Here is a 26,674-nt window from a genome sequence, read left to right as displayed (position 1 = left end):
TGGGGCTGCCTCCGTCCGCATCTGCGTGCCACTGCTTCTGGAACCGCTTCCGTCTATCTCTGTGTGCCACTGCTCCTGGAGCTGACGACGGCTCCATTGCTGGCCACCACTGATCTCAGGACCTCTGCTTGCTGTCAGTGCCCTCGTGATCACACTCAGATACTGGATCCTGGTCTGGACCTTGTCCTGTTCTCACAGCTGAGGGTTCTTCACACTGTGTCAGTGCAGGCAATGCTGTGTAACTGACCCCCGCACAAAACTATCTTTTGTGAAGGATGTGAGCAGCGCAGATACAATGTGACAAAGCTTCACCCTGTTCCTAGCATGACGACCTCTGTGTGTGGTGTTTGTTGGGTGTGATTGTCCCTAGATGCTGAGCATTCTCCTCCTTACAGTCGGCCGACTACTGATCGAGTTCAGCTCACTGATGAGTATGGAGCGGGTGCAGCGGGAGAACCCCGAGGTGACGGAGGGTGGCCGGTACTCACCCCGCGACTGTCAGGCCAGAGAGAGGGTGGCCATTGTCATTCCGTTCCGACACCGGGAGCATCACCTGAAGTACTGGCTGCACTACATGCACCCCATCCTGCGCCGCCAGAAGGTGGAGTACGGCATCTACATCATTAATCAGGTGAGCTGCGTACTCCCTACACCTGATCAGAAGCTGTACGAGGGTTCACCCCAGGGTACAACCCTACTAGTCTATGGGAACCTGTGACATCACACCAGGGTACAACCCTACTAGTCTATGGGAACCTGTGACATCACACCGGGGTACAACCCTACTAGTCTATGCGAGCCTGTGACATCACACCGGGGTACAACCCTAATAGTCTATGCGAGCCTGTCACATCACACCGGGGTACAACCCTACTAGTCTATGGGAGCCTGTCACATCACACCGGGGTACAACCCTACTAGTCTATGCGAGCCTGTGACATCACACCGGGGTACAACCCTACTAGTCTATGCGAGCCTGTGACATCACACCGGGGTACAACCCTAATAGTCTATGCGAGCCTGTCACATCACACCGGGGTACAACCCTACTAGTCTATGGGAGCCTGTGACATCACACCAGGGTACAACCCTACTAGTCTATGGGAGCCTGTCACATCACACCGGGGTACAACCCTACTAGTCTATGGGAGCCTGTGACATCACACTAGGGTACAACCCTAATAGTCTATGCGAGCCTGTCACATCACACCGGGGTACAACCCTACTAGTCTATGGGAGCCTGTGACATCACACCGGGGTACAACCCTAATAGTCTATGGGAGCCTGTCACATCACACCGGGGTACAACCCTACTAGTCTATGGGAGCCTGTGACATAACACCGGGTACAACCCTAATAGTCTATGGGAGCCTGTGACATGACACCGCGATACAACCCTAATAGTCTATGCGAGCCTGTCACATCACACCGGGGTACAACCCTACTAGTCTATGGGAGCCTGTGACCTGACACAGCGGTGTAACCCTAATAGTCTATGCGAGCTTGTCACATCACACCGGGGTACAACCCTACTAGTCTATGGGAGCCTGTGACATCACACCGGGGTACAACCCTACTAGTCTATGGGATCCTGTGACATGACACCGCGGTACAACCCTAATAGTCTATGCGAGCCTGTCACATCACACCGGGGTACAACCCTACTAGTCTATGGGAGCCTGTGACATCACACTAGGGTACAACCCTAATAGTCTATGGGAGCCTGTCACATCACACCGGGGTACAACCCTACTAGTCTATGGGAGCCTGTGATATCACACCGGGGTGCAACCCTACTAGTCTATGGGAGCCTGTGAGATCACACCGGGGTACAACCCTACTAGTCTATGGGAGCCTGTGACATCACACTAGGGTACAACCCTAATAGTCTATGCGAGCCTGTCACATCACACCGGGGTACAACCCTATTAGTCTATGGGAGCCTGTGACATCACACCGGGGAACAACCCTACTAGCTATGGGAGCCTGTGACATCACACTAGGGCACAACCCTAATAGTCTATGTGAGCCTGTCACATCACACCGGGGTACAACCCTACTAGTCTATGGGAGCCTGTGACATGACACCGCGGTACAACCCTAATAGTCTATGCGAGCCTGTCACATCACACCGGGGTACAACCCTATTAGTCTATGGGAGCCTGTGACATCACACCGGGGTACAACCCTACTAGTCTATGGGAGCCTGTGACATGACACCGCGGTACAACCCTAATAGTCTATGCGAGCCTGTCACATCACACCGGGGTACAACCCTACTAGTCTATGGGAGCCTGTCACATCACACCGGGGTGCAACCCTACTAGTCTATGGGAGCCTGTGACATCACACTAGGGTACAACCCTAATAGTCTATGCGAGCCTGTGACATCACACCGGGGTACAACCCTACTAGTCTATGGGAGCCTGTGACATCACACCGGGGTACAACCCTAATAGTCTATGGGAGCCTGTGACATGACACCGCGATACAACCCTAATAGTCTATGCGAGCCTGTCACATCACACCGGGGTACAACCCTACTAGTCTCTGGGAGCCTGTGACATGACACCGGGGTACAACCCTACTAGTCTATGGGAGCCTGTGACATCACACTAGGGTACAACCCTAATAGTCTATGCGAGCCTGTGACATCACACCGGGGTACAACCCTAATAGTCTATGCGAGCCTGTCACATCACACCGGGGTACAACCCTACTAGTCTATGGGAGCCTGTGACATCACACCGGGGTACAACCCTACTAGTCTATGGGAGCCTGTGACATCACACTAGGGTACAACCCTAATAGTCTATGCGAGCCTGTGACATCACACCGGGGTACAACCCTACTAGTCTATGGGAGCCTGTGACATCACACCGGGGTACAACCCTAATAGTCTATGGGAGCCTGTGACATCACACTAGGGTACAACCCTAATAGTCTATGCGAGCCTGTGACATCACACCGGGGTACAACCCTAATAGTCTATGCGAGCCTGTCACATCACACCGGGGTACAACCCTACTAGTCTATGGGAGCCTGTGACATCACACCGGGGTACAACCCTACTAGTCTATGGGAGCCTGTGACATCACACTAGGGTACAACCCTAATAGTCTATGCGAGCCTGTGACATCACACCGGGGTACAACCCTACTAGTCTATGGGAGCCTGTGACATCACACCGGGGTACAACCCTAATAGTCTATGGGAGCCTGTGACATGACACCGCGATACAACCCTAATAGTCTATGCGAGCCTGTCACATCACACCGGGGTACAACCCTACTAGTCTATGGGAGCCTGTGACATGACACCGCGGTGTAACCCTAATAGTCTATGCGAGCCTGTCACATCACACCGGGGTACAACCCTATTAGTCTATGGGAGCCTGTGACATCACACCGGGGTACAACCCTACTAGTCTATGGGAGCCTGTGACATGACACCGCGGTACAACCCTACTAGTCTATGCGAGCCTGTCACATCACACCAGGGTACAACCCTACTAGTCTATGGGAGCCTGTGACATCACACTAGGGTACAACCCTAATAGTCTATGCGAGCCTGTCACATCACACCGGGGTACAACCCTACTAGTCTATGGGAGCCTGTCACATCACACCGGGGTACAACCCTACTAGTCTATGGGAGCCTGTGACATCACACCGGGGTGCAACCCTACTAGTCTATGGGAGCCTGTGACATCACACCGGGGTACAACCCTACTAGTCTATGGGAGCCTGTGACATCACACTAGGGTACAACCCTAATAGTCAATGCGAGCCTGTCACATCACACCGGGGTACAACCCTATTAGTCTATGGGAGCCTGTGACATCACACCGGGGTACAACCCTACTAGTGTATGGGAGCCTGTGACATGACACCGCGGTGTAACCCTAATAGTCTATGCGAGCCTTTCACATCACACCGGGGTACAACCGTACTAGTCTATGGGAGCCTGTGACATCACACCGTGGTGCAACCCTACTAGTCTATGGGAGCCTGTGACATCACACCGGGGTACAACCCTACTAGTCTATGGGAGCCTGTGACATCACACTAGGGTACAACCCTAATAGTCTATGAGAGCCTGTCACATCACACCGGGGTACAACCCTACTAGTCTATGGGAGCCTGTGACATCACACCGGGGTACAACCCTACTAGTCTATGGGAGCCTGTGACATCACACTAGGGTACAACCCTACTAGTCTATGCGAGCCTGTCACATCACACCGGGGTACAACCCTATTAGTCTATGGGAGCCTGTGACATCACACCGGGGAACAACCCTACTAGCTATGGGAGCCTGTGACATCACACTAGGGTACAACCCTAATAGTCTATGTGAGCCTGTCACATCACACCGGGGTACAACCCTACTAGTCTATGGGAGCCTGTGACATGACACCGCGGTACAACCCTAATAGTCTATGCGAGCCTGTCACATCACACCGGGGTACAATCCTACTAGTCTATGGGAGCCTGTGACATCACACTAGGGTACAACCCTAATAGTCTATGCGAGCCTGTCACATCACACCGGGGTACAACCCTATTAGTCTATGGGAGCCTGTGACATCACACCGGGGTACAACCCTACTAGTCTATGGGAGCCTGTGACATGACACCGCGGTACAACCCTAATAGTCTATGCGAGCCTGTCACATCACACCGGGGTACAACCCTACTAGTCTATGGGAGCCTGTGACATCACACCGGGGTGCAACCCTACTAGTCTATGGGAGCCTGTGACATCACACCGGGGTACAACCCTACTAGTCTATGGGAGCCTGTGACATCACACTAGGGTACAACCCTAATAGTCTATGCGAGCCTGTGACATCACACCGGGGTACAACCCTACTAGTCTATGGGAGCCTGTGACATCACACCGGGGTACAACCCTAATAGTCTATGGGAGCCTGTGACATGACACCGCGATACAACCCTAATAGTCTATGCGAGCCTGTCACATCACACCGGGGTACAACCCTACTAGTCTCTGGGAGCCTGTGACATGACACCGGGGTACAACCCTACTAGTCTATGGGAGCCTGTGACATCACACTAGGGTACAACCCTAATAGTCTATGCGAGCCTGTGACATCACACCGGGGTACAACCCTAATAGTCTATGCGAGCCTGTGACATCACACCGGGGTACAACCCTACTAGTCTATGGGAGCCTGTGACATCACACCGGGGTACAACCCTACTAGTCTATGGGAGCCTGTGACATCACACTAGGGTACAACCCTAATAGTCAATGCGAGCCTGTCACATCACACCGGGGTACAACCCTATTAGTCTATGGGAGCCTGTGACATCACATCGGGGTACAACCCTACTAGTGTATGGGAGCCTGTGACATGACACCGCGGTGTAACCCTAATAGTCTATGCGAGCCTTTCACATCACACCGGGGTACAACCGTACTAGTCTATGGGAGCCTGTGACATCACACCGTGGTGCAACCCTACTAGTCTATGGGAGCCTGTGACATCACACCGGGGTACAACCCTACTAGTCTATGGGAGCCTGTGACATCACACTAGGGTACAACCCTAATAGTCTATGCGAGCCTGTCACATCACACCGGGGTACAACCCTACTAGTCTATGGGAGCCTGTGACATCACACCGGGGTACAACCCTACTAGTCTATGGGAGCCTGTGACATCACACTAGGGTACAACCCTACTAGTCTATGCGAGCCTGTCACATCACACCGGGGTACAACCCTATTAGTCTATGGGAGCCTGTGACATGACACCGCGGTACAACCCTAATAGTCTATGCGTGCCTGTCACATCACACCGGGGTACAACCCTACTAGTCTATGGGAGCCTGTGACATCACACCGGGGTGCAACACTACTAGTCTATGGGAGCCTGTGACATCACACCGGGGTACACCCCTACTAGTCTATGGGAGCCTGTGACATCACACTAGGGTACAACCCTAATAGTCTATGCGAGCCTGTCACATTACACCGGGGTACAACCCTACTAGTCTATGGGAGCCTGTGACATCACATCGGGGTGCAACACTACTAGTCTATGGGAGCCTGTGACATCACACCGGGGTACACCCCTACTAGTCTATGGGAGCCTGTGACATCACACTAGGGTACAACCCTAATAGTCTATGCGAGCCTGTCACATCACACCGGGGTACAACCCTACTAGTCTATGGGAGCCTGTGACATCACACCGGGGTACAACCCTAATAGTCTATGGGAGCCTGTGACATGACACCGCGATACAACCCTAATAGTCTATGCGAGCCTGTCACATCACACCGGGGTACAACCCTACTAGTCTATGGGAGCCTGTGACATGACACCGCGGTGTAACCCTAATAGTCTATGCGAGCCTGTCACATCACACCGGGGTACAACCCTATTAGTCTATGGGAGCCTGTGACATCACACCGGGGTACAACCCTACTGGTCTATGGGAGCCTGTGACATGACACCGCGGTACAACCCTACTAGTCTATGCGAGCCTGTCACATCACACCAGGGTACAACCCTACTAGTCTATGGGAGCCTGTGACATCACACTAGGGTACAACCCTAATAGTCTATGCGAGCCTGTCACATCACACCGGGGTACAACCCTACTAGTCTATGGGAGCCTGTGACATCACACCGGGGTACAACCCTACTAGTGTATGGGAGCCTGTGACATGACACCGCGGTGTAACCCTAATAGTCTATGCGAGCCTTTCACATCACACCGGGGTACAACCGTACTAGTCTATGGGAGCCTGTGACATCACACCGTGGTGCAACCCTACTAGTCTATGGGAGCCTGTGACATCACACCGGGGTACAACCCTACTAGTCTATGGGAGCCTGTGACATCACACTAGGGTACAACCCTAATAGTCTATGAGAGCCTGTCACATCACACCGGGGTACAACCCTACTAGTCTATGGGAGCCTGTGACATCACACCGGGGTACAACCCTACTAGTCTATGGGAGCCTGTGACATCACACTAGGGTACAACCCTACTAGTCTATGCGAGCCTGTCACATCACACCGGGGTACAACCCTATTAGTCTATGGGAGCCTGTGACATCACACCGGGGAACAGCCCTACTAGCTATGGGAGCCTGTGACATCACACTAGGGTACAACCCTAATAGTCTATGTGAGCCTGTCACATCACACCGGGGTACAACCCTACTAGTCTATGGGAGCCTGTGACATGACACCGCGGTACAACCCTAATAGTCTATGCGAGCCTGTCACATCACACCGGGGTACAATCCTACTAGTCTATGGGAGCCTGTGACATCACACTAGGGTACAACCCTAATAGTCTATGCGAGCCTGTCACATCACACCGGGGTACAACCCTATTAGTCTATGGGAGCCTGTGACATCACACCGGGGTACAACCCTACTAGTCTATGGGAGCCTGTGACATGACACCGCGGTACAACCCTAATAGTCTATGCGAGCCTGTCACATCACACCGGGGTACAACCCTACTAGTCTATGGGAGCCTGTGACATCACACCGGGGTGCAACCCTACTAGTCTATGGGAGCCTGTGACATCACACCGGGGTACAACCCTACTAGTCTATGGGAGCCTGTGACATCACACTAGGGTACAACCCTAATAGTCTATGCGAGCCTGTGACATCACACCGGGGTACAACCCTACTAGTCTATGGGAGCCTGTGACATCACACCGGGGTACAACCCTAATAGTCTATGGGAGCCTGTCACATCACACCGGGGTACAACCCTACTAGTCTCTGGGAGCCTGTGACATGACACCGGGGTACAACCCTACTAGTCTATGGGAGCCTGTGACATCACACTAGGGTACAACCCTAATAGTCTATGCGAGCCTGTGACATCACACCGGGGTACAACCCTAATAGTCTATGCGAGCCTGTGACATCACACCGGGGTACAACCCTACTAGTCTATGGGAGCCTGTGACATCACACCGGGGTACAACCCTACTAGTCTATGGGAGCCTGTGACATCACACTAGGGTACAACCCTAATAGTCAATGCGAGCCTGTCACATCACACCGGGGTACAACCCTATTAGTCTATGGGAGCCTGTGACATCACACCGGGGTACAACCCTACTAGTGTATGGGAGCCTGTGACATGACACCGCGGTGTAACCCTAATAGTCTATGCGAGCCTTTCACATCACACCGGGGTACAACCGTACTAGTCTATGGGAGCCTGTGACATCACACCGTGGTGCAACCCTACTAGTCTATGGGAGCCTGTGACATCACACCGGGGTACATCCCTACTAGTCTATGGGAGCCTCTAATTTTGCTCTTGGCCTTCTGCAGCTCCTCTAATGTTGCTCTCCGCTTCCTGCAGCTCCTCTAATGTTGCTTTAGGCCTCTTGCAGCCTCCATGTTCTTCTTTTCATCAGTTTCTGAGGGACTTCCTGTTCACGGTAATGTCTCCGTTGTAACAAATCTCAGCCCCTACTTGATGACGACTTCACAATATCCATGGTAGAATTAATAGCTGGGAACTCTTTTTGTCCCCTTCTCCTGATTGACAACTTTCCACACTGAGATCCTTTGCTGTGTTGTCAGCTGTTTACAGCCTAGGAATGGTCTCCTGGAACAGCGAAAATTTCTCTGGGGTTAATGAGAATCATCTATTTATATAATTGCCTTGTAATGTTTCCATTTCCTGTCCTGTCCAGATGTCACCGTATCCCAGAATTCCAAGCGGAGGACCCAAGTGATGGGTGTCTCAGTATGGAAACTGCTGCTGGTACCAACCTATTGTGCGGTACAACCAGCGGAACACCGTCGCACCACACATACACTCTCTATATGCCGTACGCAATACTCACACACTCACTCAGTCACACTCTCACACACATACTCACAGTCACACACACCCTCCATTCACACGCTCATACACTCACACACTCAAGCAGCCTCTTGGTCGGTACCACCAGCGGGACACCGTCGCACTGCGCCTGCGCAAATTCCACGCAGGAGCAGTGAATCATTCGGCTGATCCCGGTGGCAGATGCGCGACGTGTCTACAGAGAGAGGAAGCCGGTCACATTAAAGGGGTTTTCCCACGAACAAAAGTTAATTTTAAAAATTGTGTGTGTCTGACTGTGTACGGAGCATACCACATCTCCTGGGCAGGGGAGGAAGCAAAAGACAGTACTGACATTACAGCAGGGGATCGCAGAGGATTCATTTTGTGAAGTAAAATATTTCACTGACTGTTTTTAAACAACATTTTACCTCACAAAATTTCTCCTCTGCGATCTCCTGCTGTAATGTCAGTATTGTCTTTTGCTTCCTCCCCTGCCCAGGAGCTGTGGTATGCTCCGTACACGGTCAGACACAGGGGTGAGAGAGACAGAGCACGGGGGGAGACAGCGCAAACGGGACAGCACAGGAAGGAGAGAGACAGCAGACAAGGGGATAGTGGGGTAGACAGGTCAAAGAAGAGAGTGCAGACGGGAGAAGTCAGCACATGGGGAAAGAGAGAGTGGATAGGTGGGTGAGCACATGGGGGGGGGGAGAAAGCCTGCCCCCATCGTGATGTTACCGCCCTCCCCATGTGACAGCATCCGGCCTCCATCTAGATGTACATGACAGCGGCCGAGCGCTGACTACTGTGTTTCATGGGGAAATGTGATCGGCTGATCCTGGCACAACCGCAGCCCCGATTATAGGAGGGTGTGCACACTTATGCATCCACAATGCTGTAGGTCATTTATATTTTCCCCTGTAGTTTGTTCCCCTCAGGATTTGTACAGAATATGACGACATTAAAGGGGAAAGTCCCGAGACCATTCTTCTGCTTGACAGCAGCCTGCGTTTCCCAGGGCGTGTAGTCTCTCTATCCCCTGTCGCTCTGGCTCTGGGGTCACCGGTGGACCCTCATCCTGGTGAAGGCCGGGTCCCACCACTCCATCGACTCCTCTCCTCCTGGAGACACGAGCTTCTATGACCCAGATACCCAGCTGAATCTCAGCACGCTGCACCACATCTTACTCCACCTGTCTTCGCCTCATGCTGCTGCTTCTGTGGCCACATGACCGACCCTGCACCGTGGGGGCCGCACTCCTCCTCCCATGGGCACGTGTTTCTCCTAGCAACCAATCACTGCACAACTTTCATCTCAGCAGTGCAGATTATGGAATGGAAACAGCGCTCTGATTGGTTGCTAGGGACACCATGGTAACCAGCCATTTTCGGCATTTTCACCTGCTGTTTCTTTACTGCACCAATTCTAACCTGCACTGCTCAATCATATAGGCTACAGGGCTGGGGGTCTCTGTGGAGGATAGAGGGTCTCTGCAGGGGGCTGGCGTTCTCTTCGGGGGTCTCTGCGGGGCTGGGCATCTTTGCGGGGGGCTGGGCATCGCCGCAGGGCTGGAGTGCTCCAGGCGGCTGAGGGTCTTGGTGAGGCTGGCGGGTCTCTGGGGGAGCTGGAGGTGTCTCCGGAGCGGCTGGAGTTGTCTCCGGCGAACTGGGTGTCTCCGGGGGGGATGGGGGTGTCTCCGGTGCGGCTGGGGTTGTCTCTGGCGAGCTGGGGGTCTCCAGAGCTGCTGGGGATGTCTCCGGCGAGCTGGAGGTCTCCGGAGCGGCTGGGGTTGTCTCTGGTGAGATGGGGGGGTCTCCAGGGGAGCTGGGGGTCTCCAGAGCGGCTGGGGGTGTCTCCAGGGGAGCTGGGGGTCTCCGGTGGGGCTGGGGGTGTCTCCAGGGGAGCTGGGGGTCTCCGGTGGGGCTGGGGGTGTCTCCAGGGGAGCTGGGGGTCTCCGGTGGGGCTGGGGGTGTCTCCAGGGGAGCTGGGGGTCTCCGGTGGGGCTGGGGGTGTCTCCAGGGGAGCTGGGGGTCTCCGGTGGGGCTGGGGGTGTCTCCAGGGGAGCTGGGGGTCTCCGGTGGGGCTGGGGGTGTCTCCAGGGGAGCAGGGGGTCTCCGGTGGGGCTGGGGGTGTCTCCAGGGGAGCAGGGGGTCTCCGGTGGGGCTGGAGGTGTCTCCAGGGGAGCTGGGAGTTTCCGGGGGCTGGGGGTGTCTCCAGGGGAGCTGGGGGTCTCCGGTGGGGCTGGGGGTGTCTCCAGGGGAGCTGGGAGTGTCTCCAGGGGAGCTGGGAGTCTCTGAGGGCTGGGGGTGTCTGCAGGGGAGCTGGGGGTCTCCGGTGGGGCTGGGGGTGTCTCCAGGGGAGCTGGGGGTCTCCGGTGGGGCTGGGGGTGTCTCCAGGGGAGCTGGGGGTCTCCAGTGGGGCTGGGGGTGTCTCCAGGGGAGCTGGGGGTCTCCAGTGGGGCTGGGGGTGTCTCCAGTGGGGCTGGGGGTGTCTCCAGGGGAGCTGGGGGTCTCCGGTGGGGCTGGGGGTGTCTCCAGGGGAGCTGGGAGTCTCTGGGGGCTGGGGGTGTCTCCAGGGGAGCTGGGGGTCTCCGGGGGCTGGGGGTGTCTCCAGGGGAGCTGGGGGTCTCCGGTGGGGCTGGGGGTGTCTCCAGGGGAGCTGGGGGTCTCCAGGGGAGCTGGGAGTCTCCGGGGGCTGGGGGTGTCTCCAGGGGAGCTGGGGGTCTCCGGTGGGGCTGGGGGTGTCTCCAGGGGAGCTGGGAGTGTTTCCAGGGGAGCTGGGAGTCTCTGAGGGCTGGGGGTGTCTCCAGGGGAGCTGGGGGTCTCCGGTGGGGCTGGGGGTGTCTCCAGGGGAGCTGGGGGTCTCCGGTGGGGCTGGGGGTGTCTCCAGGGGAGCTGGGGGTGTCTCCAGGGGAGCTGGGGGTGTCTCCAGGGGAGCTGGGGGTGTCTCCAGGGGAGCTGGGGGTGTCTCCAGGGGAGCTGGGGGTCTCCGGTGGGGCTGGGGGTGTCTCCAGGGGAGCTGGGAGTCGCTGGGGGTGTCTCCAGGGGAGCTGGGAGTCTCCGGTGGGGCTGGGGGTGTCTCCAGGGGAGCTGGGGGTCTCCGGTGGGGCTGGGGGTGTCTCCAGTGGGGCTGGGGGTGTCTCCAGGGGAGCTGGGGGTCTCCGGTGGGGCTGGGGATGTCTCCAGGGGAGCTGGGGGTCTCCGGGGGCTGGGGGTGTCTCCAGGGGAGCTGGGAGTGTCTCCAGGGGAGCTGGGAGTCTCCGGGGGCTGGGGGTGTCTCCAGGGGAGCTGGGGGTCTCCGGTGGGGCTGGGGGTGTCTCCAGGGGAGCTGGGGGTCTCCGGTGGGGCTGGGGGTGTCTCCAGGGGAGCTGGGAGTCTCTGGGGGCTGGGGGTGTCTCCAGGGGAGCTGGGGGTCTCCGGGGGCTGGGGGTGTCTCCAGGGGAGCTGGGGGTCTCCGGTGGGGCTGGGGGTGTCTCCAGGGGAGCTGGGGGTCTCCAGGGGAGCTGGGAGTCTCCGGGGGCTGGGGGTGTCTCCAGGGGAGCTGGGGGTCTCCGGTGGGGCTGGGGGTGTCTCCAGGGGAGCTGGGAGTGTCTCCAGGGGAGCTGGGAGTCTCTGAGGGCTGGGGGTGTCTCCAGGGGAGCTGGGGGTCTCCGGTGGGGCTGGGGGTGTCTCCAGGGGAGCTGGGGGTCTCCGGTGGGGCTGGGGGTGTCTCCAGGGGAGCTGGGGGTCTCCGGTGGGGCTGGGGGTCTCCAGTGGGGCTGGGGGTGTCTCCAGTGGGGCTGGGGGTGTCTCCAGGGGAGCTGGGGGTCTCCGGTGGGGCTGGGGGTGTCTCCAGGGGAGCTGGGAGTCTCTGGGGGCTGGGGGTGTCTCCAGGGGATCTGGGGGTCTCTGGGGGCTGGGGGTGTCTCCAGGGGAGCTGGGGGTCTCCGGTGGGGCTGGGGGTGTCTCCAGGGGAGCTGGGGGTCTCCGGTGGGGCTGGGGGTGTCTCCAGGGGAGCTGGGGGTCTCCGGTGGGGCTGGGGGTGTCTCCAGGGGAGCAGGGGGTCTCTGGTGGGGCTGGGGGTGTCTCCGAGGGGCTGGGGGTGTCTCCAGGGGAGCTGGGAGTCTCTGGGGGCTGGGGGTGTCTCCAGGGGAGCTGGGGGTCTCCGGTGGGGCTGGGGGTGTCTCCAGGGGAGCTGGGGGTCTCCGGTGGGGCTGGGGGTCTCCAGTGGGGCTGGGGGTGTCTCCAGTGGGGCTGGGGGTGTCTCCAGGGGAGCTGGGGGTCTCCGGTGGGGCTGGGGGTGTCTCCAGGGGAGCTGGGAGTCTCCGGTGGGGCTGGGGGTGTCTCCAGGGGAGCTGGGAGTCTCTGGGGGCTGGGGGTGTCTCCAGGGGAGCTGGGGGTCTCCGGGGGCTGGGGGTGTCTCCAGGGGAGCTGGGGGTCTCCGGTGGGGCTGGGGTGTCTCCAGGGGAGCTGGGGGTCTCCAGGGGAGCTGGGAGTCTCCGGGGGCTGGGGGTGTCTCCAGGGGAGCTGGGGGTCTCCGGTGGGGCTGGGGGTGTCTCCAGGGGAGCTGGGAGTGTCTCCAGGGGAGCTGGGAGTCTCTGAGGGCTGGGGGTGTCTCCAGGGGAGCTGGGAGTCTCCGGGGGCTGGGGGTGTCTCCAGGGGAGCTGGGGGTCTCCGGTGGGGCTGGGGGTGTCTCCAGGGGAGCTGGGGGTCTCCGGTGGGGCTGGGGGTGTCTCCAGGGGAGCTGGGAGTCTCTGGGGGCTGGGGGTGTCTCCAGGGGAGCTGGGGGTCTCCGGGGGCTGGGGGTGTCTCCAGGGGAGCTGGGGGTCTCCGGTGGGGCTGGGGGTGTCTCCAGGGGAGCTGGGGGTCTCCAGGGGAGCTGGGAGTCTCCGGGGGCTGGGGGTGTCTCCAGGGGAGCTGGGGGTCTCCGGTGGGGCTGGGGGTGTCTCCAGGGGAGCTGGGAGTGTCTCCAGGGGAGCTGGGAGTCTCTGAGGGCTGGGGGTGTCTCCAGGGGAGCTGGGGGTCTCCGGTGGGGCTGGGGGTGTCTCCAGGGGAGCTGGGGGTCTCCGGTGGGGCTGGGGGTGTCTCCAGGGGAGCTGGGGGTCTCCGGTGGGGCTGGGGGTGTCTCCAGGGGAGCTGGGGGTCTCCGGTGGGGCTGGGGGTCTCCAGTGGGGCTGGGGGTGTCTCCAGTGGGGCTGGGGGTGTCTCCAGGGGAGCTGGGGGTCTCCGGTGGGGCTGGGGGTGTCTCCAGGGGAGCTGGGAGTCTCTGGGGGCTGGGGGTGTCTCCAGGGGATCTGGGGGTCTCCGGGGGCTGGGGGTGTCTCCAGGGGAGCTGGGGGTCTCCGGTGGGGCTGGGGGTGTCTCCAGGGGAGCTGGGGGTCTCCGGTGGGGCTGGGGGTGTCTCCAGGGGAGCAGGGGGTCTCTGGTGGGGCTGGGGGGGTCTCCAGGGGGGCTGGGGGTGTCTCCAGGGGAGCTGGGGGGTGTCTCCGAGGGGCTGGGGGTGTCTCCGAGGGGCTGGGGGTGTCTCCAGGGGAGCTGGGAGTCTCTGGGGGCTGGGGGTGTCTCCAGGGGAGCTGGGGGTCTCCGGGGGCTGGGGGTGTCTCCAGGGGAGCTGGGGGTCTCCGGTGGGGCTGGGGTGTCTCCAGGGGAGCTGGGGGTCTCCAGGGGAGCTGGGAGTCTCCGGGGGCTGGGGGTGTCTCCAGGGGAGCTGGGGGTCTCCGGTGGGGCTGGGGGTGTCTCCAGGGGAGCTGGGAGTGTCTCCAGGGGAGCTGGGAGTCTCTGAGGGCTGGGGGTGTCTCCAGGGGAGCTGGGGGTCTCCGGTGGGGCTGGGGGTGTCTCCAGGGGAGCTGGGGGTCTCCGGTGGGGCTGGGGGTGTCTCCAGGGGAGCTGGGGGTCTCCGGTGGGGCTGGGGGTGTCTCCAGGGGAGCTGGGGGTCTCCGGTGGGGCTGGGGGTGTCTCCAGGGGAGCTGGGGGTCTCCGGTGGGGCTGGGGGTGTCTCCAGGGGAGCTGGGGGTCTCCGGTGGGGCTGGGGGTGTCTCCAGGGGAGCTGGGGGTCTCCAGTGGGGCTGGGGGTGTCTCCAGGGGAGCTGGGGGTGTCTCCAGGGGAGCTGGGGGTCTCCGGTGGGGCTGGGGGTGTCTCCAGGGGAGCTGGGAGTCTCTGGGGGCTGGGGGTGTCTCCAGGGGATCTGGGGGTCTCCGGGGGCTGGGGGTGTCTCCAGGGGAGCTGGGGGTCTCCGGTGGGGCTGGGGGTGTCTCCAGGGGAGCAGGGGGTCTCCGGTGGGGCTGGGGGTGTCTCCAGGGGAGCAGGGGGTCTCCGGTGGGGCTGGGGGTGTCTCCAGGGGAGCAGGGGGTCTCTGGTGGGGATGGGGGTGTCTCCAGGGGAGCAGGGGGTCTCTGGTGGGGATGGGGGGGTCTCCAGGGGGGCTGGGGGTGTCTCCAGGGGAGCTGGGGGGTGTCTCCGAGGGGATCGCATCCTCAGTACTGTGCACCGCGGCGACCGTTTTGATACAAGACGGGCGTCAGACACCTGAATAACCCTGTGCTTTCTGTCGGCAGCACGGTGAGGAGACCTTTAATCGCGCCAAGCTCCTGAACGTCGGCTTCCTGGAGGCGCTGAAGGACTCGGAGTACGACTGCTTCATCTTCAGCGATGTGGATCTTATCCCCATGGATGACCGGAACCTGTACCACTGCTACGAGCAGCCGCGACACTTCGCCATCGCCATGGACAAGTTCGGCTTCCGGTAATGGATGATGCATTTAAAGAGACGGTCCGTCTTCACAGGAAAATAAAAGTGTGACCGTGGGAACAGATGTCACTGAAGCGTGTATCCTGGGCCGGCGTCAGGAGCAGCCGTACGTCTGTGTGCACACCGGCCGCTGAACGCTTCACTCTGAGCAGTTTCTTTCCCTTCCAGGCTCCCGTATGCCGGATACTTCGGAGGAGTTTCTGGTCTGACGAAGGCGCAGTTCTTGAAGATCAATGGTTTTCCTAATGAATATTGGGGCTGGGGCGGAGAGGACGACGACATCTACAACAGGTGCAGAACTCCGTACTGCTGCCGTCACTGTGGGATCTCGCGTGTGTCGTTATCCACCGCATGCATCATCATGCACCAATGCCACATGTATCATCATCCACCCAGGGCCACTTTTAGGCAAAGTGGGGCCCTAGGCAAAAGTTTAAAATGAGGTCCCAAATTCGGACTTATCACACATCACACAAAAGCATTTCGGTTGCATTTACATGCGCCGATTTCAGGCCGCAAAACAAATTTCCCGGCCTCTTTCCACCTGCTGAGGAAGAATAATGAGGACAGAATGATCTCTAGTAGATGAGTCTGTCCCCATAAGTATCGTTATCAGCAGCACATCTGCAGCTTTCACAAGGCGATGTGCTGCCGAGAACAGTGATTTCTGTTCCGGTATAACCAATCCAATGACTCGATGAATAGGCAGCATTTTGCTTGTTTAGTATAATACACCCCGTAGTCCTCCACATAGTGTAATGCACCACGCAGTCCTCCATATAGTATAAGGCACACCATAGTCCTCCATATAATATAATGTGCCTCGTAGTACTCCACATAGAATAATACACTCCCCATAGTCCTCCATATGGTATAATACACTCCCCATAGTCCTCCATATGGTATAATACACTCCCCATAGTCCTCCATATGGTATAATACACTCCCCATAGTCCTCCATATGGTATAATACACTCCCCATAGTCCTCCATATGGTATAATACACTCCCCATAGTCCCCCATATGGTATAATACACTCCCCATAGTCCCCCATATGGTATAATACACTCCCCATAGTCCTCCATATGGTATAATACACTCCCCATAGTCCTCCATATGGTATAATACACTCCCCATAGTCCCCCCATATGGTATAATACACTCCCCATAGTCCCCCATATGGTATAATACACTCCCCATAGTCCTCCATATGGTATAATACACTCCCCATAGTCCTCCATATGGTATAATACACTCCCCATAGTCCTCCATATGGTATAATACACTCCCCATAGTCCTCCATATGGTATAATACACTCCCCATAGTCCTCCATATGGTATAATACACTCCCCATAGTCCTCCATATGGTATAATACACTCCCCATAGTCCTCCATATGGTATAATACACTCCCCATAGTCCTCCATATAGTATAATACACTCCCCATAGTCCTCCATATAGTATAATACACTCCCCATAGTCCTCCATATGGTATAATACACTCCCCATAGTCCTCCATATGGTATAATACACTCCCCATAGTCCTCCATATGGTATAATACACTCCCCATAGTCCCCGATATGGTATAATACACTCCCCATAGTCCTCCATATGGTATGTTACACTCCTCATAGTCCACAATGTAGTACAATCCACTCCTTATAGTATAATGCACCCCATAGTTTTTCATATAGTATAATGCATTCCTCATAGTCCTCAATAAGAGAATAATTCATCCACCCCATAGAGCATAATGCAGCCACTTAACTAAATATATAGCATTCTAGGGAATCAAATCAAGTACAAAAAAACAAAGATATAAATTTTATTAATTACATTTAAAACACCACTAACCAGTGGTTCACACCACAAAAAACAACAAAAGCACTGTGAAAAACAAACCCAACCACTTGGAGAATGCTAGGAATCCCTAGTATGGTGCTCATGCTTTCACCTTCCTGACTGCGGAGGTTGGCACCCTAGGGGGAAGCGCATTGGCGCCCCTGCTCAAAGATGACGGCCCCTATATTGACCCTACAGTCACTGGAAGGTCCCCCTCCCAAGATAAGTAAATAAGGGAACCCCTATTCCCAGACACAGGTCACTCCTACACCTAAGGAGACCCTAACCCACAAGATAGTGTTTTGTTGTTTTTTTAACCCATTAGAGAGCACATGTGTCATTGGTGGCAATCGCAGATAACGTGAGTTGTTACGGTCAATGTCTTATCCATAAACTTCCATTCATGAACCATAAAAAATAATTGATTTTTTTTTTGTTGAAGATATGGATCCACATCTGGGGTGTACTCACTTAAAGGCAACCCAGAGACCCCATGATTACCTGTGTCATATCATAACAAAGTGTAAGGACACAACATTTGAATGGAAGGTGATTAATTATAAAGGAAAGACTCTATGGAATAGACCTTTGTACCGTGTGTCCCGACCACAGTCAGCAAATGGATAGAAATCCCCAAAATGTCAATAATATCCTCCTTAGTGCACCTCAGCACAGGAAATGTTAGATGATCAACCCACAAGCAAAAACTGCTCCTCCAATATGGAGTGAACCGCACGGAAGCTGAAGGCCCTACGTCCGGTCTGCGGTGGATCCACCTTCACTGCGCTTGTCCCGTGTGGAGCGCACGGCCATTTTATTCGCGTTCCAGGCTGATCCACTTCCGACTTGCGGTGTATCGCAGATATGTATCCATCACCGCGCATGCCCCGACCATATCACAGCCCAGATATTCCACAGTAACCCCAGAGGCCTATACTCTGCGCATGACCCAGGGAGCGACACAGCGCACAGCTGCCGCGCACGGACGCACAGGGCAGCGCAGTCAGAGCGATCATCTCTATAGAAACCTCACTTCCACCCCAAATGTGCAGGCTACCAGCAGATGCCTTCATGGTCATATGTAGAAGAAAAGGGACCTCAGGTATGGAGGAGATAGAGATAACAAGAGCAGGGACAGACCATCCGTGGTGAGAAGGAGGACTTTAGTCACATGATCATTCAGTTATCTGTGTTCCACAAATAAATGGGGGAAAAAACAAAATCAAGCGTAGCTAGCTATCTAATGCAATAATCATAGTCCACGAGGAGAGGAGAAAGGTCAGGCCGCCAGAAAGCAGGCCAGCGACAGGTGGTGGTTTATCGCCTTAGGTGCCAGGGCGCCCGTCCTGAAGGTACGTTCTCATTCTCCTTTCAGAATGCTCCTGTCTACGTTTCCACGTCTAGGATTGAATTTTACCACCTCAGTTCCCATGAGTTTGATGTTGTCCATGTCACCCTGATGCTGGAGCGTCCCTATCATTCCTTATGTCCCCCAGATGTTCTCCGACTCCTCCACGGAATTCTCTCCTTGTTTTTCCAATGTAGTCCTTAGGACAGGGGCAGGTGGACAAAGGTACCACAAGTAGAGAAATCTCTGATAAAATGACTTTCCCGAGCTTTCAAGTGATTTATTGGGTTTCATCCATCTACCAGATGGCAATTTCCATAAAAACCACCAAATGAAATCACTAGAATTCTCGGTCCATTCGACCTTCAACACCATATTGTTAGGGATATAATTAGCAGACACTGGGACATTCCTAAAATGGACCTGGATCTTAGGGCCCCGTCACACATAGCGATCACCAGCGATCCCGACAACGATATCAGTGTGTCAGGATCGCTGGTGAGTCGCTACGTGATCGCTGGTGAGCTGTCAGACAGGCAGCTTCACCAGCGATCAGCACCAGCGAGGCCGCGCGCCCGGCGTCCCTGTGTACCTTAGTTACCAGCGCCTGATGCAGGGAGCTGGTAACTAACGTATACATCGGGTATCTAAGGGGCGTGCGTCACTTAGAAACCTGCTGTTTACCTTGGTTACCAGCTCCCTGCATCAGCGCGCTGGTAACTAAGGTACACAGAGGGTTTCTAAGCGCAGCGCCGTGCTTAGTAACCCTGCGTTCACCTTGGTTACCAGCTGATCGCTGGTCTCCCGCCTGTCACACACAGCGATGCGTGCTGGCCAGCGGGAGACCAACGACCCAAAAAATGTCCAGGACTTTCCAAGAGCGATCAGCGATACCGGCAGGGGACCGGTCGCTGATCGCTGTCACACACAGCGATCTCGCTGGTGAGATCGCTGTTGCGTCACAAAACTTGTGGCTCAGCAGTGATCTCGCTACCGAGATCGCTGTGTGTGACGGGGGTCTTAGATGTTATAGGAGAACGCCCTGATATCACCTTTAGACAAGGGAAGTCCCTAAAGAGATGCTGGTGCGCAGCCACTACCGGAGACCAGCCGTAACGGGGACGTGGACGGGCAGGAACCTTCTCACCACGGATGGTCTGTCCCTGCTCTTGTTATCTCTATCTCCTCCATACCTGAGGTCCCTTTTCTTCTACATATGACCATGAAGGCATCTGCTGGTAGCCTGCACATTTGGGGTGGAAGTGAGGTTTCTATAGAGATGATCGCTCTGACTGCGCAGCCCTGTGCGTCCGTGCGCGGCAGCTGTGCGCTGTGTCGCTCCCTGGGTCATGCGCAGAGTATAGGCCTCTGGGGTTACTGTGGAATATCTGGGCTGTGATATGGTTGGGGCATGCGCGGTGATGGATACATATCTGCGATACACCGCAAGTCGGAAGTGGATCAGCCTGGAACGCGAATAAAATGGCCGTGCGCTCCACACGGGACAAGCGCAGTGAAGGTGGATCCACCGCAGACCGGACGTAGGGCCTTCAGCTTCCGTGCGGTTCACTCCATATTGGAGGAGCAGTTTTTGCTTGTGGGTTGATCATCTAACATTTCCTGTGCTGAGGTGCACTAAGGAGGATATTATTGACATTTTGGGGATTTCTATCCATTTGCTGACTGTGGTCGGGACACACGGTACAAAGGTCTATTCCATAGAGTCTTTCCTTTATAATTAATCACCTTCCATTCAAATGTTGTGTCCTTACACTTTGTTATGATATGACACAGGTAATCATGGGGTCTCTGGGTTGCCTTTAAGTGAGTACACCCCAGATGTGGATCCATATCTTCAACAAAAAAAAAATCAATTTTTTTTTATGTTTTATGGTTCATGAATGGAAGTTTATGGATAAGACATTGACCGTAACGACTCACGTTATCTGCGATTGCCACCAATGACACATGTGCTCTCTAATGGGTTAAAAAAAAAACTATCTTGTGGGTTAGGGTCTCCTTAGGTGTAGGAGTGACCTGTGTCTGGGAATAGGGGTTCCCTTATTTACTTATCTTGGGAGGGGAACCTTCCAGTGACTGTAGGGTCTATATAGGGACCCTAGGGGCCGTCATCTTTGAGCAGGGGCGCCAATGCGCTTCCCCCTAGGGTGCCAACCTCCGCAGTCAGGAAGGTGAAAGCATGAGCACCATACTAGGGATTCCTAGCATTCTCCAAGTGGTTGGGTTTGTTTTTCACAGTGCTTTTGTTGTTTTTTGTGGTGTTTTAAATGTAATTAATAAAATTCATATTTTTGTGGGGTTTCTTTAGGATTTTTATAATGCAGCCTCCCATAGAATATAATGCAGCCCCTCTCAAAGAATATAATGTAGCCCCCGTCATAGAATATAATACATCCTCCCGTAGAATATAATGCAGCCCCCCCCATAGAATATAATGCAGCCCCCACATATAGTATAATGCAGCCTCCCATAGACTATAATGCAGCCCCCTCAAAGAATATAATGTAGCCCACCACAGAATATAATGTATCCCCCACATAAAGTAGAATGCACCCCCTCTCAAAGAATATAATGTAGCCCCATCATAGAATATAATGTAGCCCCCTCCACAGAATATAATGCAGCCCCCCCATAGAATATAATGCAGCCCTCCATAGAATATAATGCAGCCCCCATATAGAATATAATGCAGCCCCCATAGAAAATAATGCAGCCCCCATAGAATATTACTAGAGGTGATCCTACACCCCCCTACATCATTACTAGTGGTGATCCTACACCCCCTACATCATTACTAGAGGTGATCCTACACCCCCTACATCATTACTAGTGGTGACCCTACAGCCCCTACATCATTACTAGTGGTGACCCTACACCCCCCTAAATCATTACTAGTGGTGATCCTACACCCCCTACATTACTAGTGGTAACCCTACACTCCCGTACATCATTACTAGTGGTGACCCTACATCATTACTAGTGGTGACCCTACACCCCCCTACACCTCCCTACATCATTACTAGTGGTGACCCTACACCCCCCTACATCATTACTGGTGGTGATCCTACACCCCCCTACATTACTAGTGGTAACCCTACACCCCCCTACATCATTACTAGTTGTGACCCTACATCATTACTAGTGGTGACCCTACACCCCCTACATTACTAGTGGTAACCCTACACCCCCTACATCATTACTAGTGGTGACCCTACACCCCCTACATCATTACTAGTGGTGACCTGTGACCCTACACCCCCTACATCATTACTATTGGTGATCTTACACCCCCTACATTACTAGTGGTAACCCTACATCATTACTAGTGGTGACCCTACATCATTACTAGTGGTGACCCTACATCATTACTAGTGGTGGCCCTTTTTCCGCTTGTTTCTCACACACCTTTTTCTTCTCTTCCAGGATTACGCTGAACGGGATGAAGGTCTCCAGACCCGATATTCGCATCGGTCGTTATCGAATGATCAAACACGAGCGAGACAAGCACAACGAGCCAAACCCCCAACGGTAAATCCTCCTCCGTGATACAATATAGAATCATAGAATAGAATCATAGAATCGTAGAGTTGGAAGGGACCTCCTGGGCCATCTAGTACAACCCCCCCTGCTCAAAGCAGGATTCGCGAAATCATCCCAGACAGATGTCTGTCCAGCCTCTGTTTGAAGACTTCTATTGAAGGAGAACTCACCACCTCTCGTGGCAGCCTGTTCCACTCATTGATCACCCTCACTGTCACCCATCTAATATCTAATCTGTGTCTCCTCCCATTCAGTTTCATCCCATTGCTTCTAGTCTTTCCTTGTGCAAATGAGAATAAAGTTGATCCTTCTACAATGTGACAGCCCTTTAGATATTTGTAGATAGCTATTAAGTCTCCTCTCAGTCTTCTCTTTTGCAAACTAAACATTCCGAAATCCTGCAACCTTTCCTCATAAGACAGGGTTTGCAGACCGGTCACCATTCTGGTCGCTCTTTTCTGAACTTTCTCCAGTTTGTTGATGTCTTTTTTAAAATGTGGCGCCCAAAACTGGACACAGTATTCTAGATGAGGTCTGACCAAAGAGGAGTAGAGGGCAATAATGACTTCACGTGATCTAGACTGTATGCTTCTGTTAATACATCCTAGAATTGCATTTGCCTTTTTTGCTGCTGCATCACACTGTTGACTCATATTCAGACTTATTAGTTACAAACCCATGCTGACTCTGGTTAATCACTTCATTCTTATCCAGGTACGCGGATACATGTTGTTTAATAATTTGTTCAAAGATCTTACCTGGTATAGAAGTCAGACTCACCGGCCTATAGTTGCTTGGGTCCACATTCTTCCCCTTTTTGAAGATAGGAACAACATTTGCTCTTCTCCAGTCTTCTGGGACTTCTCCTGTTCTCCAAGAATTTTCAAAGATTATGGAGAGGGGTTCAAAAATTTCTTCTGCTATCTCCGTCAGTACTCTGGGGTGTAATTCATCTTGACCTGGAGACTTGAATTCATTTAGGTTAGCTAAGTGTTTCTGTTATGAATGGGTCACAGAGGAGAAAAAAGCAAAACAAGCTAAGTCACAGAAAACCAGAGAGGTTGGTAACTATGCAGATTGCAGATCTCTGATCCTACCACACAACTAGCAGCAGCCGTGGAGCGTACCTACGATGTTCCTAGACGCTTCGTCACAGCCGGAGGACTAAATAAGCCTGAAGCATGAAAAGGGGAAAACTAACTGCCCCAGAGCAGACCCCAAAGGAATAGATAGCCCCCACACATGTATTGACGGTGAAACAAGATGAAGGCACAAATACAGGCAGGAAAATAGGCTGAGCAAACGATGGGGCCCAAACTAACTTGAGAGGAAAGGAAAGACACTGTCTTCAACCTGCAAAAAATCCTACAAAAATAATGTCCAACACTTCTGATAGCAAAATTAACCCTGAAGTCACTAGACTTCTCCCACTATATCAGCACTCTGAAATATTCTGAGACAGCAAAAAGAGACCAAACTAGTAAGGGACAAAAAGCAAATTGGCAAAATACTGATAAATAAGAGTGGAAATTCAGCACTGCCCCCAGCCGGGGCTGGCTGACCACACCAAAAAACTGAATAGACCAACAAAATCAAGTGTGAACATTAGCAGAAAAACTTAGCTTTAGATGACTGGAACAGAGCTGAAAACCAAGAGCTGACAAGCCAGAAGGAATCACCAGCAACTGAATAGTGCGTCGGCTGTCTTAAATCCAATCTGAGACTCCTGAGGTCCAATCGTCATCCTCATTCTCAGGTGGCAGATCTCCACCGATCAAATCAGCCTCACTACCTCCTGTTACCACCAGAGGGAGTCTGGAAGAAGAACTCACAACTGGTGAACCAGAGAATGAACTCACAACATGTTTCCTCACTATCTTTCTGTTTATAGATATCCTGGATTCTTCTATTCCCTTAATAGCACAGTGAAAAACAGTTGATGTTACATTTCCTTTCTGAGAGAAAACAGATGCAAAATAGGAATTTAAAATTTCAGCCTTCTCAACATCCTGTCTTACCATTTCATCATTTTCATCCTGTAAAAATCCTATAGCATCTTTGACTTTTCTTTTACTTTTGACATATCCTCAAAATCCTTTGTTATTGCTTTTGACGTCTCTTGCAAGCCTCAATTCATTGTCAGCTTTAGTTAATCTGATTTGTGCCCTGCAGGTTCTGCAGACAGCATTATATTCTTCTTTAGATATGCCTCCCTCTTTCCATTTTATAAACATTTTTTTCTTCCTTTTTAGCATGTGCTTAAGTTCTGTGTTCATCCATCCTGGCTTCCTTAAATGCTTCCTATTCTTCCCTCTTTTCGGAATTGTTAACAATTGTGCTTTGAGAATTTCATTTTTCAAGATTTCCCATCCTTCCTGGACATTTTTGTCTTTAAGGATATCCAGCCATTGGATCCCTCCAATTCTCTTTCTGAATCCCTTAAAATCTGCCTTTCTGAAATCTAACCTTGACGTCTGAGTCTTCACAGGTCTTCCGCCTCTAGTTATCCAAAATTCTAAAATAGCATGGTCGCTACTTCCTAGGGTCCCAGCCACTTTTACCTCCTCAACCATTTCCTCCCTGTTTATAAGGATTAGATCCAAGGTAGCAGTTCCCCTTGTTTTCTCCTTTACCTTTTGGAAGATAAAGTTGTCAGCAAGAGAGGATAAGAATTTCCTTGACCTGTTAGTTTTGCCTGAGAGAGATTCCCAACAAATGTCTGGATAGTTGAAATCTCCCATGACAACTATGTCATATTTTTTGGAGAACTTGGCCATTTGATGCATAAAGAGTTCATCCATATCTTCAGCTTGCACAGGCGGCCTGTAGTAAATGCCTACAATGGTGTCCTTTCCATTGTTCTTTCCACAGAACTCCCAGTCTCTGAAGCTTCAATCTCTGTGCAGATATACGCGTTTCTAACATACAATGCGACACCCCCTCCTCGTTTATCAAGTCTGTTTCTTGCAAATAAGTTGTATCCTTCTAGTCTTGTATTCCAATCATGTGTATCGTCCCACCAAGTTTCAGTGATTCCAATGACATCATATTTCTTTTCCTGTGTTAGTAGTTCCAATTCTCCTTGTTTGTTGCCCATGCTTTGTGCATTAGTATAGAAACATTTTAGTTTGTGATTGGTTTCTCTTTCTCCAATATTTGTATTAATTAGATTCTTTCGTCTTTGTTCTTCCTTTCCACTTCTAATAGCAGAGTTCTCAGTAGCATTTGTCAGGTGTATGGCTTTTTCTGGTCTTTTGCTTCCCTTCCCATGTTGTTCTAGTTTAAAGCTCTCCTTACAAGTGTAGCAAGGCGACTTCCAAATACATGTTTTCCAGTCTTCGTAAGGTGCACCCCATCTCTAGCAAGTAGTCCATCGTATAAGTAGTTCACTCCGTGATCCAGAAATCCAAATCGTTGCTGACGGCACCATCGACGTAGCCAGTTGTTCACCTGCAGAATCTTATTCCACCTCCTTGTTCCATGGCCATCCACTGGGAGGATGGAAGAGAAGACCACCTGCGCTCCCAGTTCTTTCACTTTCTTGCCTAAGTCTTCAAAGTCTCTGCAGATGGTTTCCAGGTCGTTTCAGGAATGGTGGCGAATGGAGGGAAATGAACGGGGAACAGAGCAGTAACGAGGGGAACGGCAGCAGACTAGTAATCGCAGCTCTGGAGGTGACAGGAGGATAAGACACAATGTAACAGCAGAATAGTGACTGCAGCACTGGAGGTGACTGGAGGATAAGACATAATGTAACAGAATAGTGACTGCAGCTCTGGAGGTGACTGGAGGATGAGACACGATGTAACAGCAGATTAATGAGCGCAGCTCAGGAGGTGACTGGAGGATAAGATACGATGTGACTGCAGCTCTGGAGGTGACAGGAGGATAAGACACGATGTAACAGCAGAATAGTGACTGCAGCACTGGAGGTGACTGGAGGATAAGACATGATGTAACAGCAGAATAGTGACTGTAGCTCAGGAGGTGACTGGAGGATGAGACACGATGTAACAGCAGAATAGTGAGTGCAGCTCTGGCGGTGACTGGAGGATAAGACACGATGTAACAGCAGAATAGTGACTGTAGCTCAGGAGGTGACTGGAGGATAAGACATGATGTAACAGCAGAATAATGAGCGCAGCTCAGGAGGTGACTGGAGGATAAGATACGATGTGATTGCAGCTCTGGAGGTGACAGGAGGATAAGACACAATGAAACAGCAGAATAGTGACTGCAGCACTGGAGGTGACTGGAGGATAAGACATGATGTAACAGCAGAATAGTGACTGCAGCTCTGGAGGTGACTGGAGGATGAGACACGATGTAACAGCAGAATAGTGA

At 53.5% G+C, this 26,674-nt stretch overlaps 1 protein-coding gene across 2 annotated transcripts in view; it reads left to right on the top strand.

Annotated features, from left to right (window-relative positions):
- B4GALT2 (beta-1,4-galactosyltransferase 2) overlaps positions 1-26,674 on the top strand; it is a 56,932-nt gene that overhangs the window by 16,574 nt on the left and 13,684 nt on the right. For both annotated transcript variants that reach the window (XR_012227713.1, XM_073565004.1), the window contains exons 3-6: positions 396-631; positions 15,384-15,571; positions 15,746-15,868; positions 22,214-22,318. Coding sequence is in view for 1 of the 2 variants with exons in the window: in XM_073565004.1 (XP_073421105.1) it covers positions 396-631; positions 15,384-15,571; positions 15,746-15,868; positions 22,214-22,318 (652 nt within the window). In the remaining variant the exon portion in view is untranslated. The remainder of the gene's footprint in view (positions 1-395; positions 632-15,383; positions 15,572-15,745; positions 15,869-22,213; positions 22,319-26,674) is intronic.

This window comes from Dendrobates tinctorius, unplaced genomic scaffold (genome assembly GCF_039654945.1).
Source record: "Dendrobates tinctorius isolate UK_male_01 unplaced genomic scaffold, ASM3965494v1 ptg000515l, whole genome shotgun sequence".
NCBI classification, from domain to species: Eukaryota; Metazoa; Chordata; class Amphibia; order Anura; family Dendrobatidae; genus Dendrobates; species Dendrobates tinctorius.
This window is presented reverse-complemented; position numbering and strand designations above follow the sequence as displayed.